The sequence below is a fragment of the Tyto alba genome, unplaced genomic scaffold, assembly GCF_018691265.1.
Source record: "Tyto alba isolate M040663 unplaced genomic scaffold, T.alba_DEE_v4.0 Super-Scaffold_3, whole genome shotgun sequence".
Classification (NCBI taxonomy): domain Eukaryota; kingdom Metazoa; phylum Chordata; class Aves; order Strigiformes; family Tytonidae; genus Tyto; species Tyto alba.
Window position 1 is genome coordinate 17,089,093 of NW_024881304.1, and position 26,043 is coordinate 17,115,135.

Below are 26,043 nucleotides of genomic sequence, written 5' to 3' on the forward strand. Positions count from 1 at the left end.
CAATGCTGTCAGCTGCTGCTACCTCTGTGCTATGAATAACAGAAATCTTTCACATCTAAGGTAGATTATGGGCAACCTGCTGTGGTTTTGGTCTCCAAAAGTCTTAAATGAAAGTACTTTCATGGTATTTAGAGAAATAGCATCTTTTCTATATGGAACAGCAAATCATACATATTGGACCTTGCTCAAAAATCACTTCCACATTTAAAACGCAAGTACAAGGGGCCAGATTTATGGTTGAGTTTTAAGATGCCTTTTTACCTGGGGGAACTCAAAGCTGCCTAAGAAACGTTCCTTCAGCTGGGCTGTGGGACACCCAGAGATAGGCGTATCCCACATAGCTTTGTTGCAAAGCTCTCTTTTTGCATTTTACATTAAAGTATCACAACTGACTCGCACAAATGGTCTTTTAGACCAGTCATAAACTCTTGCTTGTTTTGAGGAAAATAAATATAAGGGAGCCAAAGAGTCAGTTTGGAATGATGGATCCTGAATGGACAAAACAGCTTGGGCCAGCTTTTGACTCTGGATCCGGTTTTGTAGAAGAGGGACCCTGAAGAGTAAAGAAGATTTTTGAAAAGTAAATTAGTCCTCACTGTGATGGAAATACAACTGGGCAAAAAGGAATGCAAGTAGCATGCAACTGTCTGATTGGCATGGGGATTCTGAACAGGCAAAAAAAAAATATGCACTGTATACTTCTTTTAAAGAGGGAAAACTGAAATATGAAATACTAGCTTGACTATTTCAAATACTGCATCCTGTGGCAATTTAATAGAAGAGATGAGGCTTTGTGTTCTGCACTAATATTCATTATGTTGACAGTGTTTAATACTATGCCAGTATTAAAAGTCATGTTTTGGATCAAGCTATATTAATCATGCCATACATCTAAATTATTGTTCACTATGTCTTTGAGGTGATTGCTTACCATGGAAAGTGTGATGTTCAGTTGAGTTACTGTGCTTCTTTCTCTAGATTTCCTCCAAATTAACTTTTTTTGTGGTACACAAATAAGAACAGTTTCTGGAATTAAAATAAGCAAAGTAGTTTCCATGTCAGGTACACACATTTATTAAACTGTGTTACTTTTTTCTTCATTCTCTTCTTGAAGATTGGGAAATAATCTGTTCAGGATCCCTGAAGATAGGCCATTGCCCACTGAGGTTGTAAAGAACATATGTGAATAACATAAACCAGGATTTCTTTCAACGCAGAATATTAATTTTTCATGAGAAGACCCCACATATTCCTGTAAATGTATTGAAGGAAGGGTTTTTCTAGAGGCTGTTAGTATAAGTAGATAATCACACAGCTACAAAGGGGGTTCCAAAAAGACATCTTTACTAAACTTGCATACAAATATCAGGCTTCACTTCATTAGATGGCTATTCTAGTATATGCTCAAGGGGTATATGTAGGAGTCTATAAAAGGATCAACTATGGGATTCTAAAATCACATATACATGAATGGCTTCTGCCACCACAAGTGAAGTTTGCTGTTTTCAGCCCATGTTCCTGATAGAGCTAATACTTTAAGATTTGTACTCCAAGGGATAAGGGAGAAGCAGCTCTGGGAGATCCTCTCATACATTAGTTAAGGTGAGTGGACTGTGACCTCAGGACAATGAGCCACAAAACCAGGTTTTGGAAAACTGCTTTTTTTGCTGTTTCTGAAATGATACATCAGGATGATTAGAAGCTAGAGTGCTTTAATTATAATGCCCCTTGGATCCTAATTCTTCCTTGTGTCAGCAGTTGATTCAGACATTGACAGCAGCTTTCAAACCTCAGCTTTGTGTCACTTGTTTAACTAGGCATGGTCTTCATTACCAAAGCTGTAGGTTTAATTTTATTGTAAAGTGCCCTCAGATGCATAGGACGGAAGATGAGGCACCATTGCAATGCATCATCTGGCTGCTGAGCCTTTGCTGCAGAAAGGTGGAACCTTCATCTTGGTGTGGGCTGTAATGCTGCAGACAAATTAATTTCATGTTCAGTGTGACAAGACTTGTCACCAACCAAAAAATATTTTCCATCGCCTTTTCTTTCTGAGTTAGTAACTTATGGTTTTGTGATTCTGCTGCCTGCATAGTAGAATATAAATTAAATTAGTACTCCTAGATGCTCTGAAGGTTTCAAATAAGCTGCAGATTTATGTACAAAGACACACTCATATTTATGCACTGTTTTCTTATTTACTCTGGTGAAAGCAAGACTTTGTCTATGAAGTGTAATAAATTTGAAAAGTGTACTCATTGTTTCTTTATAGTTCCAAACTTTTTAGCTCCAAACAGTTATCTATTTTAATCTGGTTATTGGTAGTGACTAAATGAAAAAGAACACCCCTCAGTTGCAGGACAACCTCGAATCTTCATGGGAAGGTACAAGTCTGTGTAACAATGTCAGATACTGGCATTCGATAGAATATAATTATGCAACATAATCCTATGAAAATTTATAATCCTATGAAAATTTATAAGGTTATATTTATTAAATTGGGTTTTGTATACATTTACATATAGGACAGTTTCACTTAAAGCATCAACTTTATAAAATAATTTTTTACAAAAAGTGATTTTTTAAAATTTAAATTCAGCATTTTTTTTAACCTTGAAACATTTCATATGGCTTGTAGTAATAGTTGCTGCTAAAAGACTTGGTTACAAAAAATGTAAACTAACATCAGAAGAAGGTGAAACTGGCAAAAAAAAAAACCCTGCCTTCTGCAAAATACAGTGACTGAAGATGTTGGAAAACCTATGTTAATGAAGTTTCAATGAAATCAAGGAAAAAATGCGGATCTTCTCAAGGTGCTGTGATAATGAAGATTCTTCCTATGGATGATGGCACATGGCTGAGCTAGGGATCCTCCCACAGTCTGATCATTTAACCTATAGCTTGGGCTGATGAGGAGCTGCTCTTCTGACAGATGAATCCCCTCTGCTGACAAAACTAGGCCACTTGGTGCAAGACTCCCCGGCAGGAGAACAAAGGGCTGTTAGCTATTTATTGCAATTATGCGTTTACACACAGCGAAGTTGATGAACCGAACTCTGAGGTTTTTCTGTCATACTGCTACAGTTAACATCACAGGGAGTGCATCTCACGTGCCCTTGTGTTTGGCCAAAATTGAGGCGAGTTTGCCTTGAAACATCCCCAAGGATGTCATTATAAGTATGTGGCATGGATAAGGAAAACAGGACAGCGTCTTCAACTCAAACCTTGGTAAACTTGACTTGACAAGTTGACAGAAGGGGCCTTTTTCCACAGAGCCCTGCCTCTGGCCTTGGTGTCAGTGCAGGCTTTCCTTATTCATGACTAGTCAGCGCTAAGAGAAAACAGGTAGCAGAGAATGAATGCATGCATCTAATTGTTGTTTTTCTGCTCCCATATGGCTGTTAGTTTCCTTTAATCTCTTTGTTAAAAAAACAAACAAAAAAATAAAAACCAGAAGAGATGCCTTTAAAGTAAGTAGTTAAATGCTTCTGGCGTTCAGTGCACTGCATGCTTCTGTTATACAGTAGCTATTCACCCACTGTTTAATATGCAATAGCATTTTAAAAGTCAGCCACGCTCTCCTTCGTGTTGTCAACAGTCTGTATCAATCTACTGCAAGACTGCAAAATACCTCTGGCTGTTTTCCTGACTAGAGTAGGGCAATTGTGGGACAGACCTATTCTGACCTAGAGCTGAATTTTGTTTTTTTTAAATAACTAAAAGTAACTTGGTTTACATAAATTCTGCATGAGTAATGTCATGCAAGATTTGTGGAGGAGAAAGTACCTTTTAACAGAGAAAAACAGACAAGTGCTTTCAAAGTTCCTCGTAAGGAATACTATTAAGCAAGTTTGAATATGAAATAGGTTTCGGTCTCAATGAAGGACAATTCATAAAGGTGGTGATGACAACTACTGTTGTCCAAAAAGATTTGTAGCTTAAACAACTACATATGTCTTGAACCTAAATGGGAAATAGAAGAATAAAATCTCAGTGGTTCATTCCAGCTCTTTCACTGGTTAATGATGTCTGGCATGTCCCAGTTTCTCTCATTTGTAGCAAATTATTCAGCTGTATCAGAAGGGTCATGTAAGAGTCAGAAGCTGTGTGTGCACATATATATGAATTATCCAGATATATACATACCAGTGCAGAGCTAACACTAAAATGTGGAGAAAATTGCTTATAGTTCCAAACCATTTTCACGGGCAGTTCAGTTATGGTGGAAAGTGTAAGGTAGCTAGAGAAATTATTATGCTGCTGAAATAGCAATTGAAGATCCCTCAGTTAAATTTGTGGTCTTGAGAATGTGATTTTCTATTTTATGGAGCAGGGGAAAGGGCAGCTTGGAGGCTCTCTTGACCAGCTGAACTGCCACCTGCACGAGGAAAACATTTACAGACTTCCAGTGCACCTAGCCTATCTTTCAAGCTTAAATGCAGAACTAAGCAAATTTATGGGATTGTTATTCACTGTATGTTAGAGCGATCTAGCTGTAAATTCTCCTGCATATAGTTTATTTCTGTTGATTTTATGTTTGTAGTTACCCAGTTAACACCTGCCTAGCTGTTCAATCTGTGTAATTTGCTGAGTACTTGTACTTTTCCTGGGTCCTGGTTCTTCTGGCTTTGGGTGAACCAGTGAACATCACAGCCCCACAGACTTAAAATGCAGAAATTAGGCCTAAATTTACCTGTGTTAAGTAATTCATCCATTCTGCATTTGTGACTTGATTTCTCTGGTCAATAAACAAGAATTTGAACCAGGGACCTAAATAATTGAAGGCGTGAGCAGATATAGCCTAAATACTTTGTAAGTCAGCACTGCAGGCCAGAGTCCTTGGGGACTGGCAGGCAAGGGCAATGTGCACTTCTAATTTCTGTGAAAGTTATGTTTTCAAGTTCAGTACTGAGTGTTTGCTGCTGATGCTACTTCCAATGGAAAAGAAGTCAGCATTTAGCAAAGCCTCTGTAAAAAGCTGTTCAAAACATAACTGCATGTTTGCTTAGAAATTGCAGCTTACTTTCGTTTGCAGAAACAGAAAGCAACTGTGAAATCCAAGACTATTAATGTTTGAAAGTGTTTTGGTGACATGATAGATCATGAAAGTGAGGATTGCATGGTTTGCGATATTACCAGAAAACCAAGAAGTATTTATTAGCTGCCTTCACACTTGACTATTTTTCTATTGTATAGAATACATTGATCCAAATATAAATGAAAATGATAGAAAGCTATGAAAGCATGAAACAAGAAATATTCTCTTTTGTCTCTATCTCCTTTCAGCCTCAATGTCTCATGTTTTCCACTTCCTCTCTCAACTGTCTGTCTGCCCTCCTTTAACCTGGCCCCCATTTCTTATACCTAGATTTATTGGTATTTTTAGGTCCTTTGAATTCTTGTCCAATATTTCCTGTTTTGAGGTGTGAAAATACCTCTAATGCTACAGGGAATTTGTTTGCTCTGGAAACCAGTCAATAATTCAGTGTTTCTATGGTGTCTATCAGGACTTCCAAGACATTATTTCAACGTCATGGTGTTTAAAAACAGGTTTGAGCCCTAAGACTTACTGTGAAGGAAGATCCAAATTGTCCTAAGAAGCAATCATAGAATTAACTGAGGACTTCGTCCCACTGTTGGACTTGTGCCCCTAAATGAGTTGGGCAGGTTATAGAATCTCAGTCTTATGAATCTCTCTCTGTTATGCTTAGAAACAAAAATTTCATTTTTAAAAAATATTATTACTCTTATGAAAGGATTTCACATTATCTTTTCTCTGCTATAGCAAATGCTGTCTTTTTTTCTCTAATAATTTATATATAATTTAGTCCTGTCCCTAGTATTAGCTGGAAGAGGTCTGATGGAAATTCATTGACAAAGAAAATAGAACACAATAAAACCAAAGGAGTTCTTGAGATTCCAGATGTTCAACAAGAAGATGAGGGCTCTTATGAGTGCATTGCAGGGAACATTCGAGGAAGAAACATTGCAAGAGGTCAATTATTTGTCTATGGTAAGCAGACTGATTAATTTCGTTTTTTTTTTTTTGCAGAGCATGATGGTGTTCAGATGTATTTTGCAGATGGCGTCTATTAACCCCTTTACCGGACATACAAAATGTAGTTCAGGTTAAGCTGAATAAAAAATGATTGGAGGTGTGCAGTGACCTTCAATGAATTACATCCTCAGCAAACAAATGTATTTTGCATTAAAACTCAGATTGAAAATGTGGGCTGTGCCATGATGAAGTTGTAAAGGTTAATACGAGGCAGAGAGAAATCCCTGGTACATATACATGAAACATTAAGGGCAGGCAAAAAGATTTACTCTCAATAGCTCACCGCAGCATAAAGCTTTGCTGCCCCAGATGCAGATCAGGGAAGGATTCATGAGGTTTCGGTTCATGCAAATGTAAGATTATTTCACCTCCTATTCTAGCTGAACTGTATTGCTCCATAAACAGACGAGGACAAAGCAGGGGAAACTCATTCCACTGCCGCCTCCTCGTCTAAAAGTAGAGAATAATATTTCTGTGTAACTGTTCTCCCTTTCTTTTTCCCTTCCCGCATGCATTAATTTCCTGTGATCCAAGTCGCACGTGATGGTCCCTCATAGCCAGGGTGAATTATATGCTCTTTAGTTCCATTGTTAATATTCAGGGTAAGCAACATATTTTGACATGAATAAGAAGAGAGATCTTTTCTTTACCTCGTAACTCTTTTAAAAGAGAAGGAGAAAAAAAAAAAAAAAAGGCAACAATGAGAAAAAAAATGCAGAAAACTAGACTGAACCTACAATTAACATGAATTGAGAAGACTTTGGCAAGTATTTTTTTTTTAAGTAAACCTCTTATAAGGAAGAGATGCAGTGTTTTGCTGATAAGCTACCAGTTTCCTGCAGCCATGGCTAAAATCAAGATATATGCCAGAAATAGAGCAGTCTGATGCTGTTTCCAATATTTAATTATTTCTTTGCTTTTAGGGGGTTATTTTTGTTCTCATTGCTCACTAATTCTTGCGGAACATCAATCAAGCAGTTCCATTAAAATTAAGTTCAGTAGATTACCTGGATATGATTGATAACAGCATAGGCAATTACAAAATTATGATCAGTTAATACAATCTAAAACAATGTGCTTATTAAATGTGCTTTGTAAATTAATTAATAGCTGTTCATAGTGAAATATAAAAACAGCACTCATGAAGCTTTTGCATGAGATTTTTTTATCATATTAGGAGTGGGCTGGTATATTATCTATGTAATTGACTTCCTTTTGCATAATTTCTGTGCCGTGGTGGTTTAACTCTGTAGGCAGCTTGTCTCTAGGAAATAGAGTTTCTTTCCTGGACACTGTCTACTGCTTTGTGTAGTATCTAGATCCCATGCCTTAGGCTCTGAGAGCAATAAAAATAACATTAAATTAAAGTCACTTTTAAGCATAGTGAGTTGTATCCCGGATGCTTGCCCATTCTGGGGAGGTGCTCATTGGCTTTGTATTAATCAAGTGTTGGACAACCTCAAGGTACTTTGCTGGGGCAGAGCCATGAGCTGCCCGCAGGGTCATGATGTAGAAGGGGAGGCCTGTTCTTCTTAAAGGATAACAATTTTCTTCCTAAAATTAAATTTCTTTATGCAACTACTACATGGATGTGTGTGTATACATATTTATATACATATGGAGACTACAGCATTATGATTTAATAACCCAGCCAAAAACTTTTCACGGTATGTTAAGATACCAGCCACTTATGCTAGAGGCAGAGGGATGCAACCTACTATCTCACTTGCATGTGGCTTTGGTCTATCCCAAATTTAGGTGGGCGCTAGTTGTTCTCCCAAGGTCTTATTTTCATCTATAACTTCACAACTATTCTAAATGTCAGCCTGCCTCAAGCTAATTCCTGCTCAGCTCGGTCCTTGAGTGCTTAGTTGGATGTTTATAGAGCTTGTAGGTGATTCCTGCAAATTCTGCTTTTACGCAGGAATGAATGTATGTCAGTGTGCCACAAGTATTCAGAAGGTGTTACTCTAATCTGAGTAGCCCTAATTCCTCTGTGTAGTTTTTGTGTTGTAAATTGCAAAGGACCCGTGGCCTCAGGTATGTGGGTAAAACAGAGGGGTAATACTTACAACCCATGCGTTTTATTAGCTACTGACTAGTGATTTTGATATTTCTATTTTTGGTACACAGATCCAAGTACTTTGTGAGGAGGACTGCTTTTCAGAAAGTAGGATTCTCTGCTTTCAGAGAACATGTACAAAATTTCAGGTGCCTAAAATCACTGCTTCTGATTAATAATATCTAAATTGAACTTCTTTCCTACTAGTCACTTGATCTCTAACATTTTCCCAAGTTAGTTCTGAAGTCTAATGCCAGGGAATTGTGCAGAATTCACTTGCGATGTAATAAGAATGTGTTGGACCAATAGCAATTAGCCTCGCTCAGTTCGTTAATTAATGAATGGAAGCATACCTCCAGAAAAATCACATTTCTCCTGCTTAAAATGGTTTGCATATTCTTTTCAGCACTCCCTGAATGGGATAAAAAAATCCAAAATGCCTTTCTGTCTCTCTATGACAGTTTATTTTGGGAATGTAAGGCAAAAGGAAAACCAAGCCCTTCCTACAGTTGGTTAAAAAATGGCCAGCCGCTCACGTCAGAGGTAAGGTTCTCATCATCTTGTTTGCTTTCTTGATCATCTTTCTGGTTCTTTTATGATTTAGTCATGATATTCATTTTAAAGTGCATTACATTTTTTTTCAGAAACTTCATTAAAGGTTAACACATAAAAATAAATACCATGGCACAAACTCTTTGTAACACAAAGCCTCAGTTCTCAGAGTTCATCTTAATTGAACATGTATGGTATTGCCAGTTTATATAGTCATACACCAATTTCTTCATATGGTTTATCTTACAGAGTATCTAATTGCTACAAGATGTGGCAGTAGGCATGGATGGGTTTAAAAATACTAATGATAGGTAGTGAAAGAAAGGTTTATCCAGAAACACTAAATACATTTGTAGACTTAATCAGTAATTTGGGAAAACTGGTAAGATGCCAATTTACTGTTTGTGGAAGAGTGTTTCAGAGCTGGCATTGCAAAATGATCAGCCTGTTAACTTGCACTTTTCTGTTTCTGTTCTTAATCTGTAGGCTGGATGGACCTTTGGTCTCATGCAGTATGGCCGTTCTTACGTTATGTTAATCCTTTCACTGAATTAATCAGTCAGCTATAAAAATCAGTTAATATTTAGGATAATAATTTTCTGGCATTATGTAGAGGAACAATAGACTAAAGAAAACCATGTAAAGTTATAACGCAAAGGTGAATAAGTGAAAAATCCCACTTAAAGGGAAAAGAACAACCTAAGTGGAAAGGGAAGTAGTGAAGTGGTAGGAGTGCGGAAGGAGAGGGGAAATCAATTGGAACTCAAACACTTAAGAAAGCTGATCAGATACTTAGGGAGGCAGGTCTTTGAGAACCCAGCTTTATCTCTTTCCAGGCAATATAATTATATTTCTGTGGTGGCCAAGCTTTGGCACATCTGTCTTCCAATCTTCCAACAATGGCGACCTCATGGAGAAAGACTTCTGTAGCAAGAGACTCTTTGCTGCATTTGCATTCTGCTGAGGCCAAGTTTTCCTTTTTTATTAAGCATTTATTCAGCATCTATCGGGCATAAAATGGCACGGCTCATCTGTAATGCATTTTTACTTGGCTGGAAAAAAAATAATACAGTGATTAATTTCTGTCTAGCTTGAACAGATACAGAATAATTTCCAAAACATATGGGCCAAATTATCACCTGCTGGGTTGCAGACCCAGCACTTGTTTGACTCAGTAGTACTTACCTGAAGCAATTGGAGGGGGGGTCCAATCATCCATATGATTTTCTGCTGGATTAGTCCTAAACAGAACCCAACTAGCATCTGAGAAGGCTAGCCAGGATTTACTTGGATTGCAGTTTTTCTGAACTTGATCATTCTACTCACTGTCACCTCTTCCTAAGCAAGATTGTCTAGTTTCTCTCTCTTTGAAGGCAGGGATATTTAGATTCTGTCACTCTTCAATTGCATCGTTTCAATAAAAGAGAATAAACCACTCTACAGACACATTTTCAACCAACATTTTCACAGTACTTACAGTGTATTGTAGATGGAATACTTCAGGCAACAAAATGCTGAATGTTATTGCTCAATGGACAAAATGGATAGTTTGGAGGTGAAAGTACAAGGGAGGTGTAATAAAATATTCAGTCTGTCACAGCACCCTGCTTGTTGGAAATATCACAGGATGAATACCTTCCAGACGCTTTCCACCTTGGGGCTGATTCCGAGGATATTGTCTACTCTTTGTCAAACCTTCCTCCCTGACCACCTAGTTGGTCATCCCTGCATTATTCCTGCTTGTGTACATGGTGTGCTTTATTCTCCTCTTTGTCTGCATAGCTCAAAAGAGCCTGCAGAGAATGATGGGGAATTCAGCATGTGTATGAAACACAAGTGTTGCTTCAGAAGGGGGTTTTACATTCAAAGGGTGTTTGTAAAAATAGAATGCATTGAGAGGATAGCAAACAGCCTGAAGGTAAAACTAACTATGCAAAAGATATCTGTAGCGAGAGCCTCAAAAAAAATTAACAGTGGATGAGTAATGTAATGTTGCTAAATAGTTTGCAATACACCAGTTATACAGCTGCAGGCTCTGCTTGCGTCAAATTTCCAAGCTAAACACGGCTGGTCTGGGTCAGTTCTTGGTTGGGAGACCTCCAAGGAAAAGCCAGAGTATTGGAAAATAGAGCTCCATGGCTCAGTAAGTGGCACTCCCCACCTCTGCAAGCACCACAGGAGAAATTCCCCCAACAGGCTGTGCAACTGGCTTATCTGTGGCAACTCAACAAGTTAGGTTATATACATTTAGCAGTTCACAAATAATATATTTTAGGTGCCTTTGTCTGTTGGGCAAAGATTGTACTGTATACTCTAATATTGTATGCTCCCATTACTGCTTCAGAGGCAGGAGAGTCAGACTAAAAGAGCAGCATAATAATAATAATACTAAAAATAGTAGCTGTTGTTTCAGTCTTACATTTGGTGATAGAGTTTATATTCCCTGTTGTGGTTTTCTTCCAAACGGATCTGTTTGGGGGAACCTATTCTCTTCTCCTTCTCAGTGTTACACTTTGCAGTGGAGTTACAATTTTCTCCAGAGGCTAGTAATTGTAAAATCACAAAATATTTAGCTTTAGGTTATGCTTGTAGCATGAAACAGGCTTTTTTCTATTTGCCAAAATAGAGCAAATAAAACTCCTTTTAATCCACTAAAACCCAAGCTCTGGTCCAAATTTACCTACTGTGCAGTTTCCTCTATTTCAGCAGAATTGCATCGAGGAAGCTTAGTGTGTACAGGAATTCGAGCCATGAGGAGCATGCTCTCCCTGTGATCTGAACAGCTGCCTGTGGGTTTCCAATAGGAATTTTAAAGCGTTGGCTTTCAGTAGAGCTTTTTCGGTGGATCATTTTTCTGTGACTTGTGATCTGATGACAGTTTTCCATCATTTGAAATGTTTCCATTCTTTGAGCAACTCTGTCTCCCGCAGAGCTTTTCTGATCGTCTTGGATGATCCTCGTCAGATTGCTCCTAACGAGGTGAGGGGGGTAGGCCGTGTGTCAGGGCTGCAGGTGCTGCTTCCTGGGAGCCGTGTGGAAGATGCTCCAGGCTCCCGGCGCCGAGCAGCCGTACCTGCCCCGAGGTAGCTAATTCTGCATCTGCTTCACGGTGGAACACACCCACAGCTCAGCAATGCGGAGAAACGCACACCACAGCTGGAACATCTGGGCACGCCTGCCCAAGGCAAGGACTCTGCAACATGTGCCTGGAGTTCTTGCAAATTTTGGGGAGCTAAGAGGTCTGAAAACATAACCACTATGGTATAGCCAAGGTATACATCGTATTGATGGTGTATTCATACACGTTGCTTCCAAGAAAATAACACTTCTGCTTCTGAATTGTGATCAGGTGCATCAGTGTGATACCAAAAACTTTGGGATTGTACACTCATTGGCTCTGTCACTGTATTTTTCTTGTTTTTCTTTTATCAGGAAAGAATTCAAATAGAAAATGGAACTCTTATCATACCTATGCTGAATATGTCAGACTCTGGCCTCTATCAGTGTGTGGCAGAAAACAAGTACGATACTATTTATGCCAATGCTGAGTTGCGGGTGATAGGTGAGTAAATGTCACTAAAATGAGCAGGTGCTGAGTATAACAGGGCACTCACTGAAACAATTTGAAATTAAGAAATCAGTAGATAAAATTCCACCTGGCAGTTGAAATCTGTTGATATTTTTTTGCTGCTTTCTCTTCACCCACATGCGAATGGGTATATTATTTTATTTCATAACTGGTTTGGGGGAAGAATCTGATCTCATGTGTGGTCTTTTTTTATCGCATACACACAAGTTTAATGAATGCTGTTTCTCACTTAGTATTTTGAGTTATTAATAGTTATTCTGCAGTTTTTAAAAGTCATTTCAGCAAGCAGAAAAAATAGTTTTAACTATAAACAAAGAGCATATGGCAAATAAGTATATAAAAACAAATAACATGTAGCAAATAGTCTCATTTTATGTGCATCTCTGATAATCACTAATGGAATTTGTTCTTCTATTATAAAAAGTATTCTGTTACAAATATCCAAATATAAAGTTTGTTCAACAGCCAAATACTAGTGAAACCAGTAAAACGCGGACTTTAAGAGCACCTAAGTGTTGTACAGGTCTTGTGTTTTCTCCTTTTCCAAGAGTAAATTTTCACATTAATTACTGGAAAAATAAACACATTTTCAGAAAGCAGTGTCGGTTTACAAAGAGAAAGCCATTGAAAAACTGTTTTTGTTATTGAATGCTCTCTGCAGACAGATATATGTGGCTGGGATCAGGAATATGATGCTTATCCTGCTGACATAGATCTGGTCAAGAACCTCCTTCTTCATCACAGATAGACCTGTTCTCCCAGTCTGCAGATAACCTCATGGAAAGGTTGTCAGAGCAGACAGTTTAGAAACAGCATAAATAAAGATAAATAATAAATCAGGTATCATGAATTCCATTATTTGGTACTTAAATACATTTTTTGTGTTAGGTACATATGTCCTTTTGCAGAAGGCTCAAAAGCAAAGCCATTACTGGGCTCAGCTACTGTGTAACTTGAAGAGAAGAATTTAACAAGTTCATTTAGTCACTTGCCAGCTTCATATTGTTCTCCTCTTCTTACTTCTCTATTTTTAGCTGCAGCACCCGATTTTTCCAAAAACCCTGTGAAAAAAATGTCGGTCGTTCAAGTTGGAGGTGAAGTTACAATTGGTTGTAAACCGAATGCTTCTCCCAGAGCAGTTATTAACTGGAGAAAGGGCTCAGAAGTTCTGCGCCAGAACAAAAGGTACCGTCATAAACCAGTTGCTGGATTTTGTTGGGTGTTCTCTGTTTTAATAATATCATTTAAACATGACTGAAACACAGCTGGCTTAGTATTGCTTCTGACAGAAAGCTTTGATGCCAGAGGCCTACTTGTCTTTAGCAGTGGCCATGCAGTTCTGCAGATACAAAGCCGGTTGAGAACAAAGCCAAGCCGAATACACTCGGGTGATTGTAGGGTACATACGTTTGTGTTCACCAGCAGTTAATTCGCTGCGACGCTTTCAGAGCTGGCTGTTACCACACGCAAAGGCTGAGTGAATGAGCTTCATGTAGGGGAGACATCAGTGGAGGCTTCAGGGAAGCGGAATATACCCCCAGGCTGCGGCATAATTGCTTCACAGCTGCACAGGTTGTACAATAACCCAGAGCTAAATCAGCCTCCATATTCTCCGTCTTTTCTGCTTAGGCAGGATTTAGCCACTGCCCCAGCACACCGGCACGCTCCCTCACCGCTGGTGTGGGGTCGTGTGGTCTTCGGCAGGGCCTCACTGATGTTTTGCCTCTGATGGTTAAAATCTTATTTCTGAATTGCCACAAACCGTCTACGTTATTACATGCTGATGTCAGTTAAATGATAACTCATTAAAATCAAAAGGGACTTACTGACTTGAGTAAGTTGTGAATAGTATACGCAATATACAACTGTGATGATATTTCCATATACAAATGTAGACAGATGGATGAAACAGGCAACGGTGTCTGAGAACTGTAATCTTTCTCAGCATCTCTTTCAGTTCACAAATATAACATCAAAACTGTTTTAGCACATTATCATTTTCAAAGATGGAAAACAGAATCAGTAATTTGTAAAGTGCTGGAAATTGAACACCAGATTTTGCACACAGGACCAGTTGTTCGAGGAGGTTAGTTTGGGTCACATAAGAATTAAAATAATTATAATTCAATAAAACAACATTATCCAAGACTCTGACGTAAAGAAATATTTCCCTATCCCATACTGCAGTAATGTACAATACGGATAAAAGTAAATAGGTCAAGTATATGTGAAAGAAAGTGTAAATTTGAGAAGTATTTCACATAGGTACTAGTAATGAAATAGAAAAATTTGGGTAAATAATCCATGCCATAGGGCATAGAGAACTTTCCAATGTTCCTTCGCCCCACCACCCCCCCATCATTTTCAGCTATGGCAGGTTTATTTTCTGTTTTACTGCTCAGCTAATGATGAAAAATATTTTTCTAACTAGTGTTCAGCCAAATCTTTATTTGCATTTTGATTGTACAATCTATTCAGCAAAAATGCCTGTTCAGTCCTGTTAGACGCAGCCTATCTCTACAGTATGTAGAAAACATGCTCAGTGTTCGGTTTGCCACAGGTGATCTCTGGATTTTCTGACATGCATGAGAACAGGAACAAGTAGAGCACTGCTTAAAACTTACAATTTAAATAGTTAAGCCTAGATCTTGAGGTTCTAGTACCCTGATATTCCCCATCTGATTTGCTTATAAAAAATATTTACATGCTGCATACAGTATTTACTTGTGCTTCTGTATGAATTTACTAACAATAATTATAAGCACGCTGTAATTTTTGAGCATCCCAGGCGGCCTTCTGCTGCTTAGCAGGAGTAAACAAAAGGAGCAGGATTTACACTGAGGCAAAGGGAGTGTTTAAACTCTCCATGTGCAAAACTTTATTACCAGTGTGTCCAAAGTAGAATTTATGACCCTTTTTGATTATTAAATGACAGAGTAGCTAATGCCAAGGTTTTAAAGAAGACAAAATAAATGATCTATACAGTATTTTTCCAGAGATGTTTGTGACAGAAAACAGAAAATTAAGTAAGGATTTGTTTGGCAGTAATTAAAGTACACAGCTAATTAAAGTACTAAAATCACATGTATCTTTGCTCATAAAAAAGAGAAGGAACCTGCTCTGCCTTTCTCTGTGTATATTTGATTAAACTCTGACACATCACAGATTAACTATTTTAACTAAAGCTTTCCTTATTTCTGCTCCCATTTAATTGTGCAGCAATTGATAATGTCTATAGACTCCTTTACTAGCTTTTTATAAAAAACTGTTTGGTTGGATTATAAATGCTGAAAAAAGGGAAATACCAATCCCTTATGTTTCTGACAGCAAAACTATGATAGACACATTGCAAAATAAGTCAGAAATGGTGCAACTAGACCTTTTCCACCCTAAGGGGAAAGAATAATCTTTCTTTTTTGCCTTCTTCCTTTCAGTCATAATAGTTTACTTCCAGTAGTGGTGCATGCATGGTCACTGCTTTCTCTGATCATCTGAGCTCTTGATATGAGAAGATAACATTGCTATATACTTATCTTAGTTTGTAACTGCGTAAAGAAAAGTGAGCTAATTAATAGACTACCCATATTAATTAAAGCACCATGAAATATTTTTTATTTGATTCCTCTGAGGGTTTTTTATCAAGCCTTTTTAAGTTTATGAAGCTGCAGTATTTGGGCCCCTGCTATTTGAAACATATCTTAACATTTCCTGAGTCTGAAGCATAATCTTCTGAATCTTGCCACAGCCCAGGGGTGAAGGTCCTCAGTCCCCTTTTTAGTGCACAGTTTCCTCCAGCCCTGTTTGTCTCTCCCATCTTCTCTGCAGCTCAAACACATCGTTTCCCAGATCTTCAACAGCTTGTATGTTCTTCTTTATGTAGAATGTTTTATTGCTTTTTAACTACATGCATAAGTCCTTCAAAAAATTCCCAAATCAACCAACTTTTACATTAGATGGTAAAACAAACCCTTAACATACCTGTACCAGGTCTGCGTACTGTTCCCAGCCTTAATGTTCTGTCTCCATTGAGTATTCTACTTCAAAATTTTCAGAAATAACTAAACTCTGCTCTCATTCATATGTCTCACTCTCTGAGCAGTAGGGTTTATCTCCAGTTCATGCTGCTGGCCACCTTAGAGAGGGAATTCAAGTTTAGTGGCTGCAGGAATATAAAAGAAATTCCACAGCTGGGTAATCCTAGCTGTTTTTACCTGCTCTCTCTTCACGTGATCCCCCGATCAGCTTGTCTGGATCATCTATAGCAATACAGCTTCAGGTTTTCTTTTGGGTGGTTAACCTCCTTCTTTGCATCAGTCTTGAAAAATGGGCTTTTGGGACCAATACCACTTGTCCAGTGGGCAACTGTTTGAAAAGATCTTGCTTGCCCTTTCCCAAATGTGTGACTTTTTCCTGGCATGTGCTGCAGATTTTAGCTCAATGTAGAAATGAAAAAGAACAAACGTCATGCTCTGAACTCCCACCCTGTGGTGTCTGACATAGATCTGAGCTATTTTCATGTATGTCATGTATTCTCAGTAAGTGCAACAGGAGGTGTCTTCATATCATTTCTCACTTCTATCAGCTCATGTGTCCACTGAGGAAAAGAAAGAGTAGAAGGGAACAATTAATATATTAGATAAAGCAAATTTATAAGTCTAGACAGTGGTCTCATCACAAATCTTTTTATCACCTTCAGTGGATTCAGGATCAGGACCCTCATTGGAAATCTTATTTTATAAAAATTATTTTTGATTGAAGAATTTTAATAAATGGGAATTTGAACCCCTTTTGCTTTACCAGAAAGAGGTGCTATTTCCTCACCATGAATTGAGTGAATGCATATAAACATGTGATTCGCTCCACTCAGAATTTAAAGGAGGATAGCTGAGGGAAAACCAAGAAATGAGGTAGGCTGAAAGAATGCATTAGTCATATACAGCACTTTCCATGCATTAATAATCAGTAACAAGCAAATATTCATAATTTAAATTGTTTTCCGGGGACTGGACAAGAAGTATGTTTAGGGGTCAATAAAATATGTTCAATACTTGTTGGCTCCTAGACTTGCTTGTAGGACACAGTTCAGTCCCATCTCTGTGAAGGATGGTAACTGATTCTCTGCCATAAATAAAGCTGCTCTACATGGTAAATTCTCGCTCCTGTGCCAAAATTAGTTTTGGTATTTTATACTCAAATTATTGCCATTATTCAGGAAACATGGGAGAATGCCTGAGCACCAAAATGCAAAGCTGTCTTTCAACAACCTTATGCAAAGAATACTGAGCAGACGTTGCGACTGTAGACTTCTAACACTCTGGGTGGGGGGAATTCTCTGGTAATTGCTGAGGTCTTACAGCTGCCCCTTGGAGCCTCAAATTCAGGGGGCTCCCATGGAAAGCACCCAGTAGGTTTCATTATCTGAAGGGCTGGGTCTGCTCGCAGCCCGGTGCTGCATCTGAACTGCTGGGCCATTCTCCTGGGCAGGACCGTTCTCCCACAGCCCTCGGAGCACTTGTGGCCACCAGCTGCTTCTGCCCTTCTGCTGCTGCTCCCCAGCTCAGAGCAGGAGCCCCAAACCATGAACATTTAAACGCATTCTAAACTTTTTTTCTTCTTTGTGAAAAGAATTCTGTCTTGTGACTGCTCTTGGAATCGAAGAAATAGGGAGTTAAAAAAAATAAAGGCAATTAATTGGTAAACAGGAGAAGTCCTCAATCCACCAATCAAATAAAACAGACAAAACATATTGTACTGTGAAATAGCGTTTCAGCTTGAACCAATTTGAGAAGAAATGTGTCAGGGCAGTTCAACAAACTTCAATGAAACATTTCAATTACCAGAATGTCAACACTGTTTGTTTAGCTTGTACTGAAACCTTCCAGAATATCCGTTGTCTTTAAAAAAAAAAAAAAAAAAATCTGCCTGGGGAGGAATCAAGACAAAATGGATTGAAAATTCCAAAATTTGCACTACTAACAAAGGAGGAGATTGATGTCCCTTAACTTTTATTTAGCTGAAGTCAATATGCAGTGTAAGGTAGTTATTTACTTTTTCTTGGCAGGCATCTCCATCTCAAATGAGATGCCTAACTTTTAGATGAGTAAAGCTGGGGGAATGAAACATATCCACTGTGCCTGAAAAAAATCCCAACCTATACTGAAGTCAGACCAGATGAGTAGCACAGGCAAAGAGAAGCTTTGCTTGTCATGCTGCTTAGTGCCACCAACCACCCTGCTTTATGCACCTTCTGTTTGCAGATAAAAGCAGTATAGACATTGGTATGCTGGTAGCAAGTTTCATATAGAACATATTTTCTTCTGCTATTCCAGCACTTAACATTCTATTCCCAGCTTTCTACAGCAATGCATCTAGGTGAATAGCAATGGGATATTAATATTACTATTATTTTATTTTTTAAGTCTCGTTTTTGAAGCCTGGATTAAGTGTATCTCCATTTTTATCCTTCTTGCTTTTCTACCACAAGAAGCTGCATAGCTTTGATGATATGCCTTAACCCTTCTATCTTATCTGTGTCTGTGTACTTGTAAAGAAGTTCATTTCCTATTTTAGTTTTTAAATAGAGCACTTGAAGTGTGGGCATCAGCAATCAGAGCAATGCCACATATCTTAGACACCATCATTGTAAGTCAACATGAATACAAATTAAGCTTATCTCTTGACAAAATTCTAATGTTGTTTAGGGAACCAATGGAATTGATTCCACATCTGCTAAATTTGATTAATCAGTTCTATTCCTTGCTAACAAATAGATTGACAAAAATCAAAGGCATGGAGTTACCTGCCTGATTTTCATGCTTGGTCTGAACTTACATATTAAGACATGAAAACTCCTACAAAACCTGAAATTGCTGTATAGAATTGCTTTGATTTTTCATTTCTCAGGCCATACTGCTACTACATATTCGTTGCTAACCAGACAAACCCCATCATTACAGACTTCCCAAGGGAAGGCTGAGAGCTGCAAGGAGTATTCTCTGTTCTAGCTAAAAATATTTTATGTTCAGATTACACTGGTCTTGGTTTCTATATGAAAGGTAACAGAAAAGAGGGTATTGTAAAAGACTAGTAGAGACAGCTATAATATATTTCTTGAATATTTATTTGCTAACTGCAGTGGTATTTTTGTGTTTTCAGTGTTGGTTGTAGGCTTAAGTGTGCAAGCGTTTGCCCATGATTCCTTCTGAATAATATTGTTGAATCTAGGAGGAACATAAAACATGGCAGTACTCACTGCAGAGTGAGTACACGTGAGCAGAAATGTTTGGTGATCCAGCAAAACTAATGATATTAGTATAAGAAAAGTTTTACAGCCAGAGGGTTGCCAGAAAATGGCTCGGAGTGACCTGAAGTACCTTCAGTCTTTCCTCCTTTGTGTTCTCCACGTTTCCAGTTATTTCTGTCTTCTCCCCCAAGCTGAGAGAAGCCAGAGGAGTGGAAACCATATGAGTGAAAGATGAGGCGGGAGATATAAGGAGAAGGAAGAATGAGCACAGATGAAGTGAAGAAAAAGACAATATTTTATTTTTTCTTCTTAATCTTATTTTGCTTTGGTTTCCCCTTTCTTCTTTCTCTGTTATCTTTCCATTTGAAGTCAATCCACTGCAGAGTAATGAGAAGGCAGAAGGGGGACCCCCATTGCTACTTGACCCAATGAAACCCTGGCAGGCAGCAGACAGAGAATATTAGTGGAGTGCAAGGCATAAGAAAAGGGCTTTTCCTTTATTTTCCCTCTCCTTGGAGAGTTTCATAATGGAACAAGCCAATAAACCTAATTTCATCATGTATTACTGACTACTTAATGCAATAGTGTTTAGCACATCAGATAGCGTGAGCATCAAGTAAGCAAATGAACCATATGTTCTCACGTATAAGAAAGAATGACAACCTGCGTGATGCTGAATTTATTACAATTTCCCTTCTGTATGACACCTCTAATACAATTTTAAATTGTTCCTACTCAACTCTTGGGAACCTTGTTAAGGTGAGCCTTTCTGAGGGGCTGTCCTACATGCTGAGATGTCCCAAGCAATCTGTCACTCTTCCATGTCATACGGAGTTGCAATAAACTAAACCCCAGTGAATGTCAGTGTTGTGCCCTCTCTCCCCTTCAGTTCTTGTTCTGTCCCTGCTTCATGCACATATTCTGATTGATGTTCAGGAATTGATCCAAAGCCAGCTAATCTCATTGGAGTTTTTCCATTGACTTCAGCAGGCTGTGAATCAAGGTTCCTAATTAGGAGCTTGCACAAAAAATAATGAGAGAATGCAACCTTCTGTGCTTCTCTTTTAGTCCAAGTTGTACTGCCATGCACTTTATTACCGTTCCACTATTCTGGTGTGTATTGCTATAGCATACAAAAATACTAGTATCGGATGAAAAAAAAATGCTGCACGATCACGAAATAAAAGATAGTTTCTGATCCAAAAAGTTTTCAACTGAAGAGTAACATTAGAGATAACACGTCAAGGTATGTTGTGGAGGTGATGCAAAAAGGAGCAATAAGATATTAAGATGACAGACACGTGGGCTGTTGCCAGTTGTGCTGTAGGCGTGAGGAATGAGGAGTTTCTGGGATCATTTTGGGTGTGAAGGGTTATGTGAGTGAAAGCATGAAAACAGCACCTGGAAAATGTGGCTGATGTTTAACCAGCATGAAGGGTTTGTAGGAGGATACTAACACCTCTGGTTTAGCCACGGGATTTTATTACAAAGAAAACTGCTATTTCATTACTTCTTTTCTATGAGAACTAAAAATTTTTTCAAATTTTCAGTGAAAGGAAGAGCTGCTTAAAGGACACACGCAAGTGATAGAATATTACTCATGCATTAAAAAGACATAAAATTTCTATGCTCTGTGATGTATTATCACTCAATTAAGGATAAATTCAATAGCCCAGTGAGGATTGCCCCAGGGTTTCCTACAAGCCCACAGGTAGCCCAACCAACAGGCGCAAGAAGCTAGAGGTGATGAGAGCTAAAGACATGAGAGCAAGGGCATGTGCAGCTGAAAGGAGAAAAGTCATCAGCACGGGAGCTGAAATCACGGAAGGTGAGCACTGTCCATCTCCAATACTGCTTATCTGTTATAGGTGTGTGCACACACGAACATGCTGTCCGGGGTTTCTGAAAGCGAGCCGGTATCACGCTGTGTATCTGGTGCCAGCTGCTTGTTGTACATACAGAATGCTTTAAAGTTAACAGCAGGTTTTATTGTACTTTTATTTTTGAAATATGTTCTGACAAGCAGACAGGGAAGAAGATTCCTGTAAGTGAATTAAACTCCCACGCAGAGGGTAATTCAGGGCCTTATGTACTGTTTAAATTCTACTTAAGTCCCATATTAAGGGCTTAGTTTTACATCTGGAGTGAATCTGGTTGTATGAATGGCTGTGTCTGAACTCCTAATAACGTCTGAATCATAAAAATAATGATTAACGATGGGATTAGATTGAATAGCAATAGTGTGGGCGCACCATCCTGTGCTAAAAGAACTTTTCTCTTATGTACCAGAGTTAGAAAGATTTCATAAAAGCAGCAGAACTTGTTGGCAAATAGAAAAATTGGCAACCTTTTTCTCTGGCAATTCGTTTAATTTTCTACCTGGATTCTCACCACAGAATTTCACAGTCTGGTTCCTGATCATTTCCTTCTCAGCGTACTACTTTATCGCTATTTTTTTATGCTGTCAATGTTCAGACTAGTCAATGTATGGCTACGTAAATATGATGTTTCATTATGTCCTGTCCATAGGGTAGACTAATAACCAAGAAATCTTTCTTTTTGACTGGACATGCTAAGGTATGGTTCTTGTCTCTGTCCAGAATTATACATCTCTCCTCTCATGACATCTGCTGTTTAGATGCAGATTTGAAATAGGGCAAAGACAGACACAGGGAAGAGAAGAGTCATAAACAGGCCATATCTTGTAAATATTACACAAGACTAAGTTCTCTGTGTGGGACAAGACCAGAAATGTGAGTGCTTGTTTAACGCAGCAGACTGAGGATGAACAGGATGAACAGTACCTTAAAACCATCATTAAGATTTAGAAAGTTGAACGGATTAAAACACGGCAAGCAACATTTTTAGGGTTGGCTTGTTTGTTTTGTTTCATCACTAAACTAGTTGTTTGGCTGGCACGTCTGTCTTTCCTGTACACGTAGAGGTGCTGCTGCCCAATGTCCCCTGGCTGCACATTTCGGGACATATTGCTACAATAGATTTAGACATATGTCTATAAACATGGTATTTTTGTCACTTCTTTTTTTGGTCATTGCATAAGAACATCTGCCTCATATTTAAAACCTGCGTATGCTAAAGACAGGGCAAAACAAGTTTTGCTAAAATGGAGTACTATCTCCTGAAAATACTGTGTTTTGTCTGGAAGCTTTATGATGCAGCATAACTCAGTTCAGATGTCTGTATATATTTGCATAAAATAAATATTTGTGGTCTCAAATTGCAGAGATTCTATGCAAAAATAATGTTCCTTTTTAGGAACAGAGGGGAGTTTTAGGAAATATCAAGGAGCAGTGTTCTAGTCTCACCTTCTATCACTGCTAATAGTATTATTTTCTCAAATATTTTCATAAGACTATTCAGCTAGATTCTGTAATTTTGTTTTGATTCAAATAGTTAACACAGAGTTTAATGGTGTTTATTTTATTTCAAGTTAATTGTCAGTCAACTCTAAAGCTCATTTATATCAGCATGCAGATAAGGAAAATCTTCTTTTAAGCATAGTTTATTAAATGGCAATAATATTAGCATACAAATTACACTCAGAATAGGATAAACAGGTACAAAGATCATTAACATATAATACAGACAGTCAGATCTCAGATGGGACTCAGTGGGACCTTTTCAAAAATACCAGAGCTGTCATCAGCGGGCACAATTCATTCACTCAGTCAAACTTTACTCACATTTACATCTGCATAAATCACTAGTAATTCTGAGTCACCTGAGAGCTGTTTCTGCCCCTCACTTACTTCCCTTTGTACTTTTTTAATTCAGCCTCTCTCGTGCTTCTCAATCTTTGTAAAATTAGAAAAGTCAGTTATTGTCTCAATGTCTGCTAGCATATCTGAAGAAATTTATAAACAATGTATCTTTTCATAGACTATGAAAGCAAGAGTGTTTTTGCTCTTGAGCAGTAAAGTGAGACTGAGAAGACATGGTTTCAAATAGGATTTCTCAGATAATAAAAATTACTTTGCCTCTGATTTCATCAGATCCAGAATACTCCCCTTTTTATCTGCACAGTGCTATGATGATGACTTCAATAACATTATGAGGTGTCAGACACTTGATGTTAGAGGCAGACAGGAGAAAAGAAGAATGAATCTTTACATTAAGTATCAGAGTTACTTTATTTTGAATTATTTTATGCCCTTGAAGAGATATCTACCCTACTGGCAGTGCTGAAATCTGTAGAAGTAGGCTTGATTCACCCCCAGTTTTACACCAATCCAACTCAACCAATTTTGATGGGTGTTTCAAAGACATTTGCTGTATTGAATTAATGCAATTCACATCCATGAATTAAAATCACACCTCTCTCTAAAACAGATTGGCTGAACGATACAGCAGTGCAGAAAAATTACCTCTGCTGCACTTTAAAATCTAATGAGTTGACACCTCTTTCTTTTCTCAGATTTTATTTTTCTATCAACCTTGTTAAGTACATATTATTTTTTCATGCTCTTAAGTTCAAAGCAAATAGCCATCAACAATCTTTTGTTCACATGAGACAACACTTTCAGAGATGGTTTGTTTGGCCTGGTTAATTAAAAGCTGTACCTATCATCCCCGCTTGATTTCTCAAGTTCTTTACTTAAAAAGTATGTGTGACAATTTTAATGAGCTCTCACTTCTTCCCAGTCTCATGTCTTCTGCAGAAACATCGCAAACTATTCTTTTTGAACACTACACACAGTTTTGACTCCAGCGGATCTCGGGTAGGCTGTTTGTTTTCCCTTTCTGCATATTATGCTTATCTTATATATTAACAGAGTCACTCCGAGACGTGGATCAATCCAATAGGATGAGTAGATTAAAAAAAAAAAAAAAACAACAACAAAAACAAAAGGACGTCGCTTACACTATGTTTACATAAACCAGGGAAAATCTTCTCACGCACTGTTGTGGGACTAAAGGTTTGCAGAGGGCTTTGGATTCATTCCTGCAGACAGATTTCATCCTAAGTAGGAAGGCACCATCTCTAGGTCCAAGCCCCGGGATGCAGGTCATTTATGCTGGGAAGGGACTGTGGAACCTGCTGTGCATCCTTACCCTGTGCCACGGGCACCCTGCAGGTGGAAAGTGGGGTGGACTTGTCTCTGAACTGGGCATTAAGAGCTGTCTTATGCTCCTATGATCCTCACAAAGTGAACTGCATCCAACATACCCATCTTTCTGTCAGGGTAAGTTCCCAGGCTTGTTATATATGGAATGATGTTTCTGGATATTTCTAATTAGCCCTCGTGTGCAGGAACTTTGTGTGGATTTATATAACCGGATGTTCGTCTCTTCTTTTCCTCATAGCAACTTTGCTTAATTGAGCTATTTACCCAGAGGTAGCACCTGTGTAATTCAGGCAGGAACATAGGCATCAGCACTAGTCTGATAAGAATTTAAGCATTTTGTAAGTCAGAGATGTCAGCTGAGAGTTAGGTTTATGCCTAAGCAATCTCTTGCTGCAACGGGGCTTTATGAACGCTTGTGTCCCGAGTAGCTCATTTAATTCTTCCTTCTCCTTCTTTTGCAGGGTTGCATTTATCAGATCTGCTACAGATCTTCTGCTTTTTATCCCTTGACAGGCACCCATTTACTTACTGAGAGAAGTCCAGTTTTCCTGGCAGACAAAATATTCTACTTATCATTATACTGGACAAGTTAAACTTTCCTGTCTTGTAACAGTACTTGGAATTACCTTGTCTTCTGATGCAAATGCTAAGAATTATTATCTATAGCCTTCATGTAGTCTAAAATATTGTGAAAAGTAACAGTTTTCAGCAAGCCTTTCAGCAGGTGAGACGTGTTTCGCAGCTTCTTTTTAAATTGTTTGCTAGAGCTTGATCTGAAGCCCATTAAAGAAAACATTCCCATTGCCTTCAGAATCATAGTTCCATTATTTGAAAGACAAATGGATGAGGATAAAGTGCAGCCCCCTCTGAACCCATCCATGGCGTAAAGTCATGGCTCTGAGGAAGTTTATGGCAACTTTGTTGTTCATGGCAACTGGGTCGGTATTTCACATTGCTTTTTTTTCCTTGCATTTGAAATACATCATCTTGATTTTCTGCTGTGCTCTGCTTTCTCATCCCTCTCCTGACACAGACCTCAGTACAGCTGGAAATTACTCACTTTTTTTTTTTCTTTCTTTAATTCCCTTCCCTGCTAACTAATTACTCTGGAGTCTTTTGTGCTTTTACATAAATTCTGCCCGAGTATCTTATTTACTGCTAGCTCCCTAATTGTCTTTAGGTAGTGTGACCTCTGTTTCAAACAACTCTGAAGCTTTTATTTGCCCATGGTTTCTCTTTGCTAAGCTCTGTTTTGATCTGTTGAAAGAGCCATTCCATCCTCAGTCTGCCCATCCGTTGAAATATTGTTTCAGAACAGCATTCCTTCAGATCAAACATTATCTCGTCAACTCTAGAGTGACTACAACCCCCCTCTCAGTGGATAAACCAGGAAGCTGGGAATTATTCAGGTCTCAATTTCTAATGAAGTATACACGAAAACACAATCTGACT

At 38.4% G+C, this 26,043-nt stretch overlaps 1 protein-coding gene across 6 annotated transcripts in view; it reads left to right on the forward strand.

Annotated features, from left to right (window-relative positions):
* The window catches only part of CNTN6 (contactin 6), a 148,498-nt gene that overhangs the window by 95,368 nt on the left and 27,087 nt on the right, over positions 1-26,043 (forward strand). For all 6 annotated transcript variants that reach the window (XM_032985765.1, XM_032985764.2, XM_032985761.2 and 3 more), the window contains 4 exons: positions 5,829-6,013; positions 8,527-8,663; positions 12,105-12,234; positions 13,296-13,446. In XM_032985765.1, coding sequence (XP_032841656.1) covers positions 5,829-6,013; positions 8,527-8,663; positions 12,105-12,234; positions 13,296-13,446 — 603 coding nt within the window. The remainder of the gene's footprint in view (positions 1-5,828; positions 6,014-8,526; positions 8,664-12,104; positions 12,235-13,295; positions 13,447-26,043) is intronic.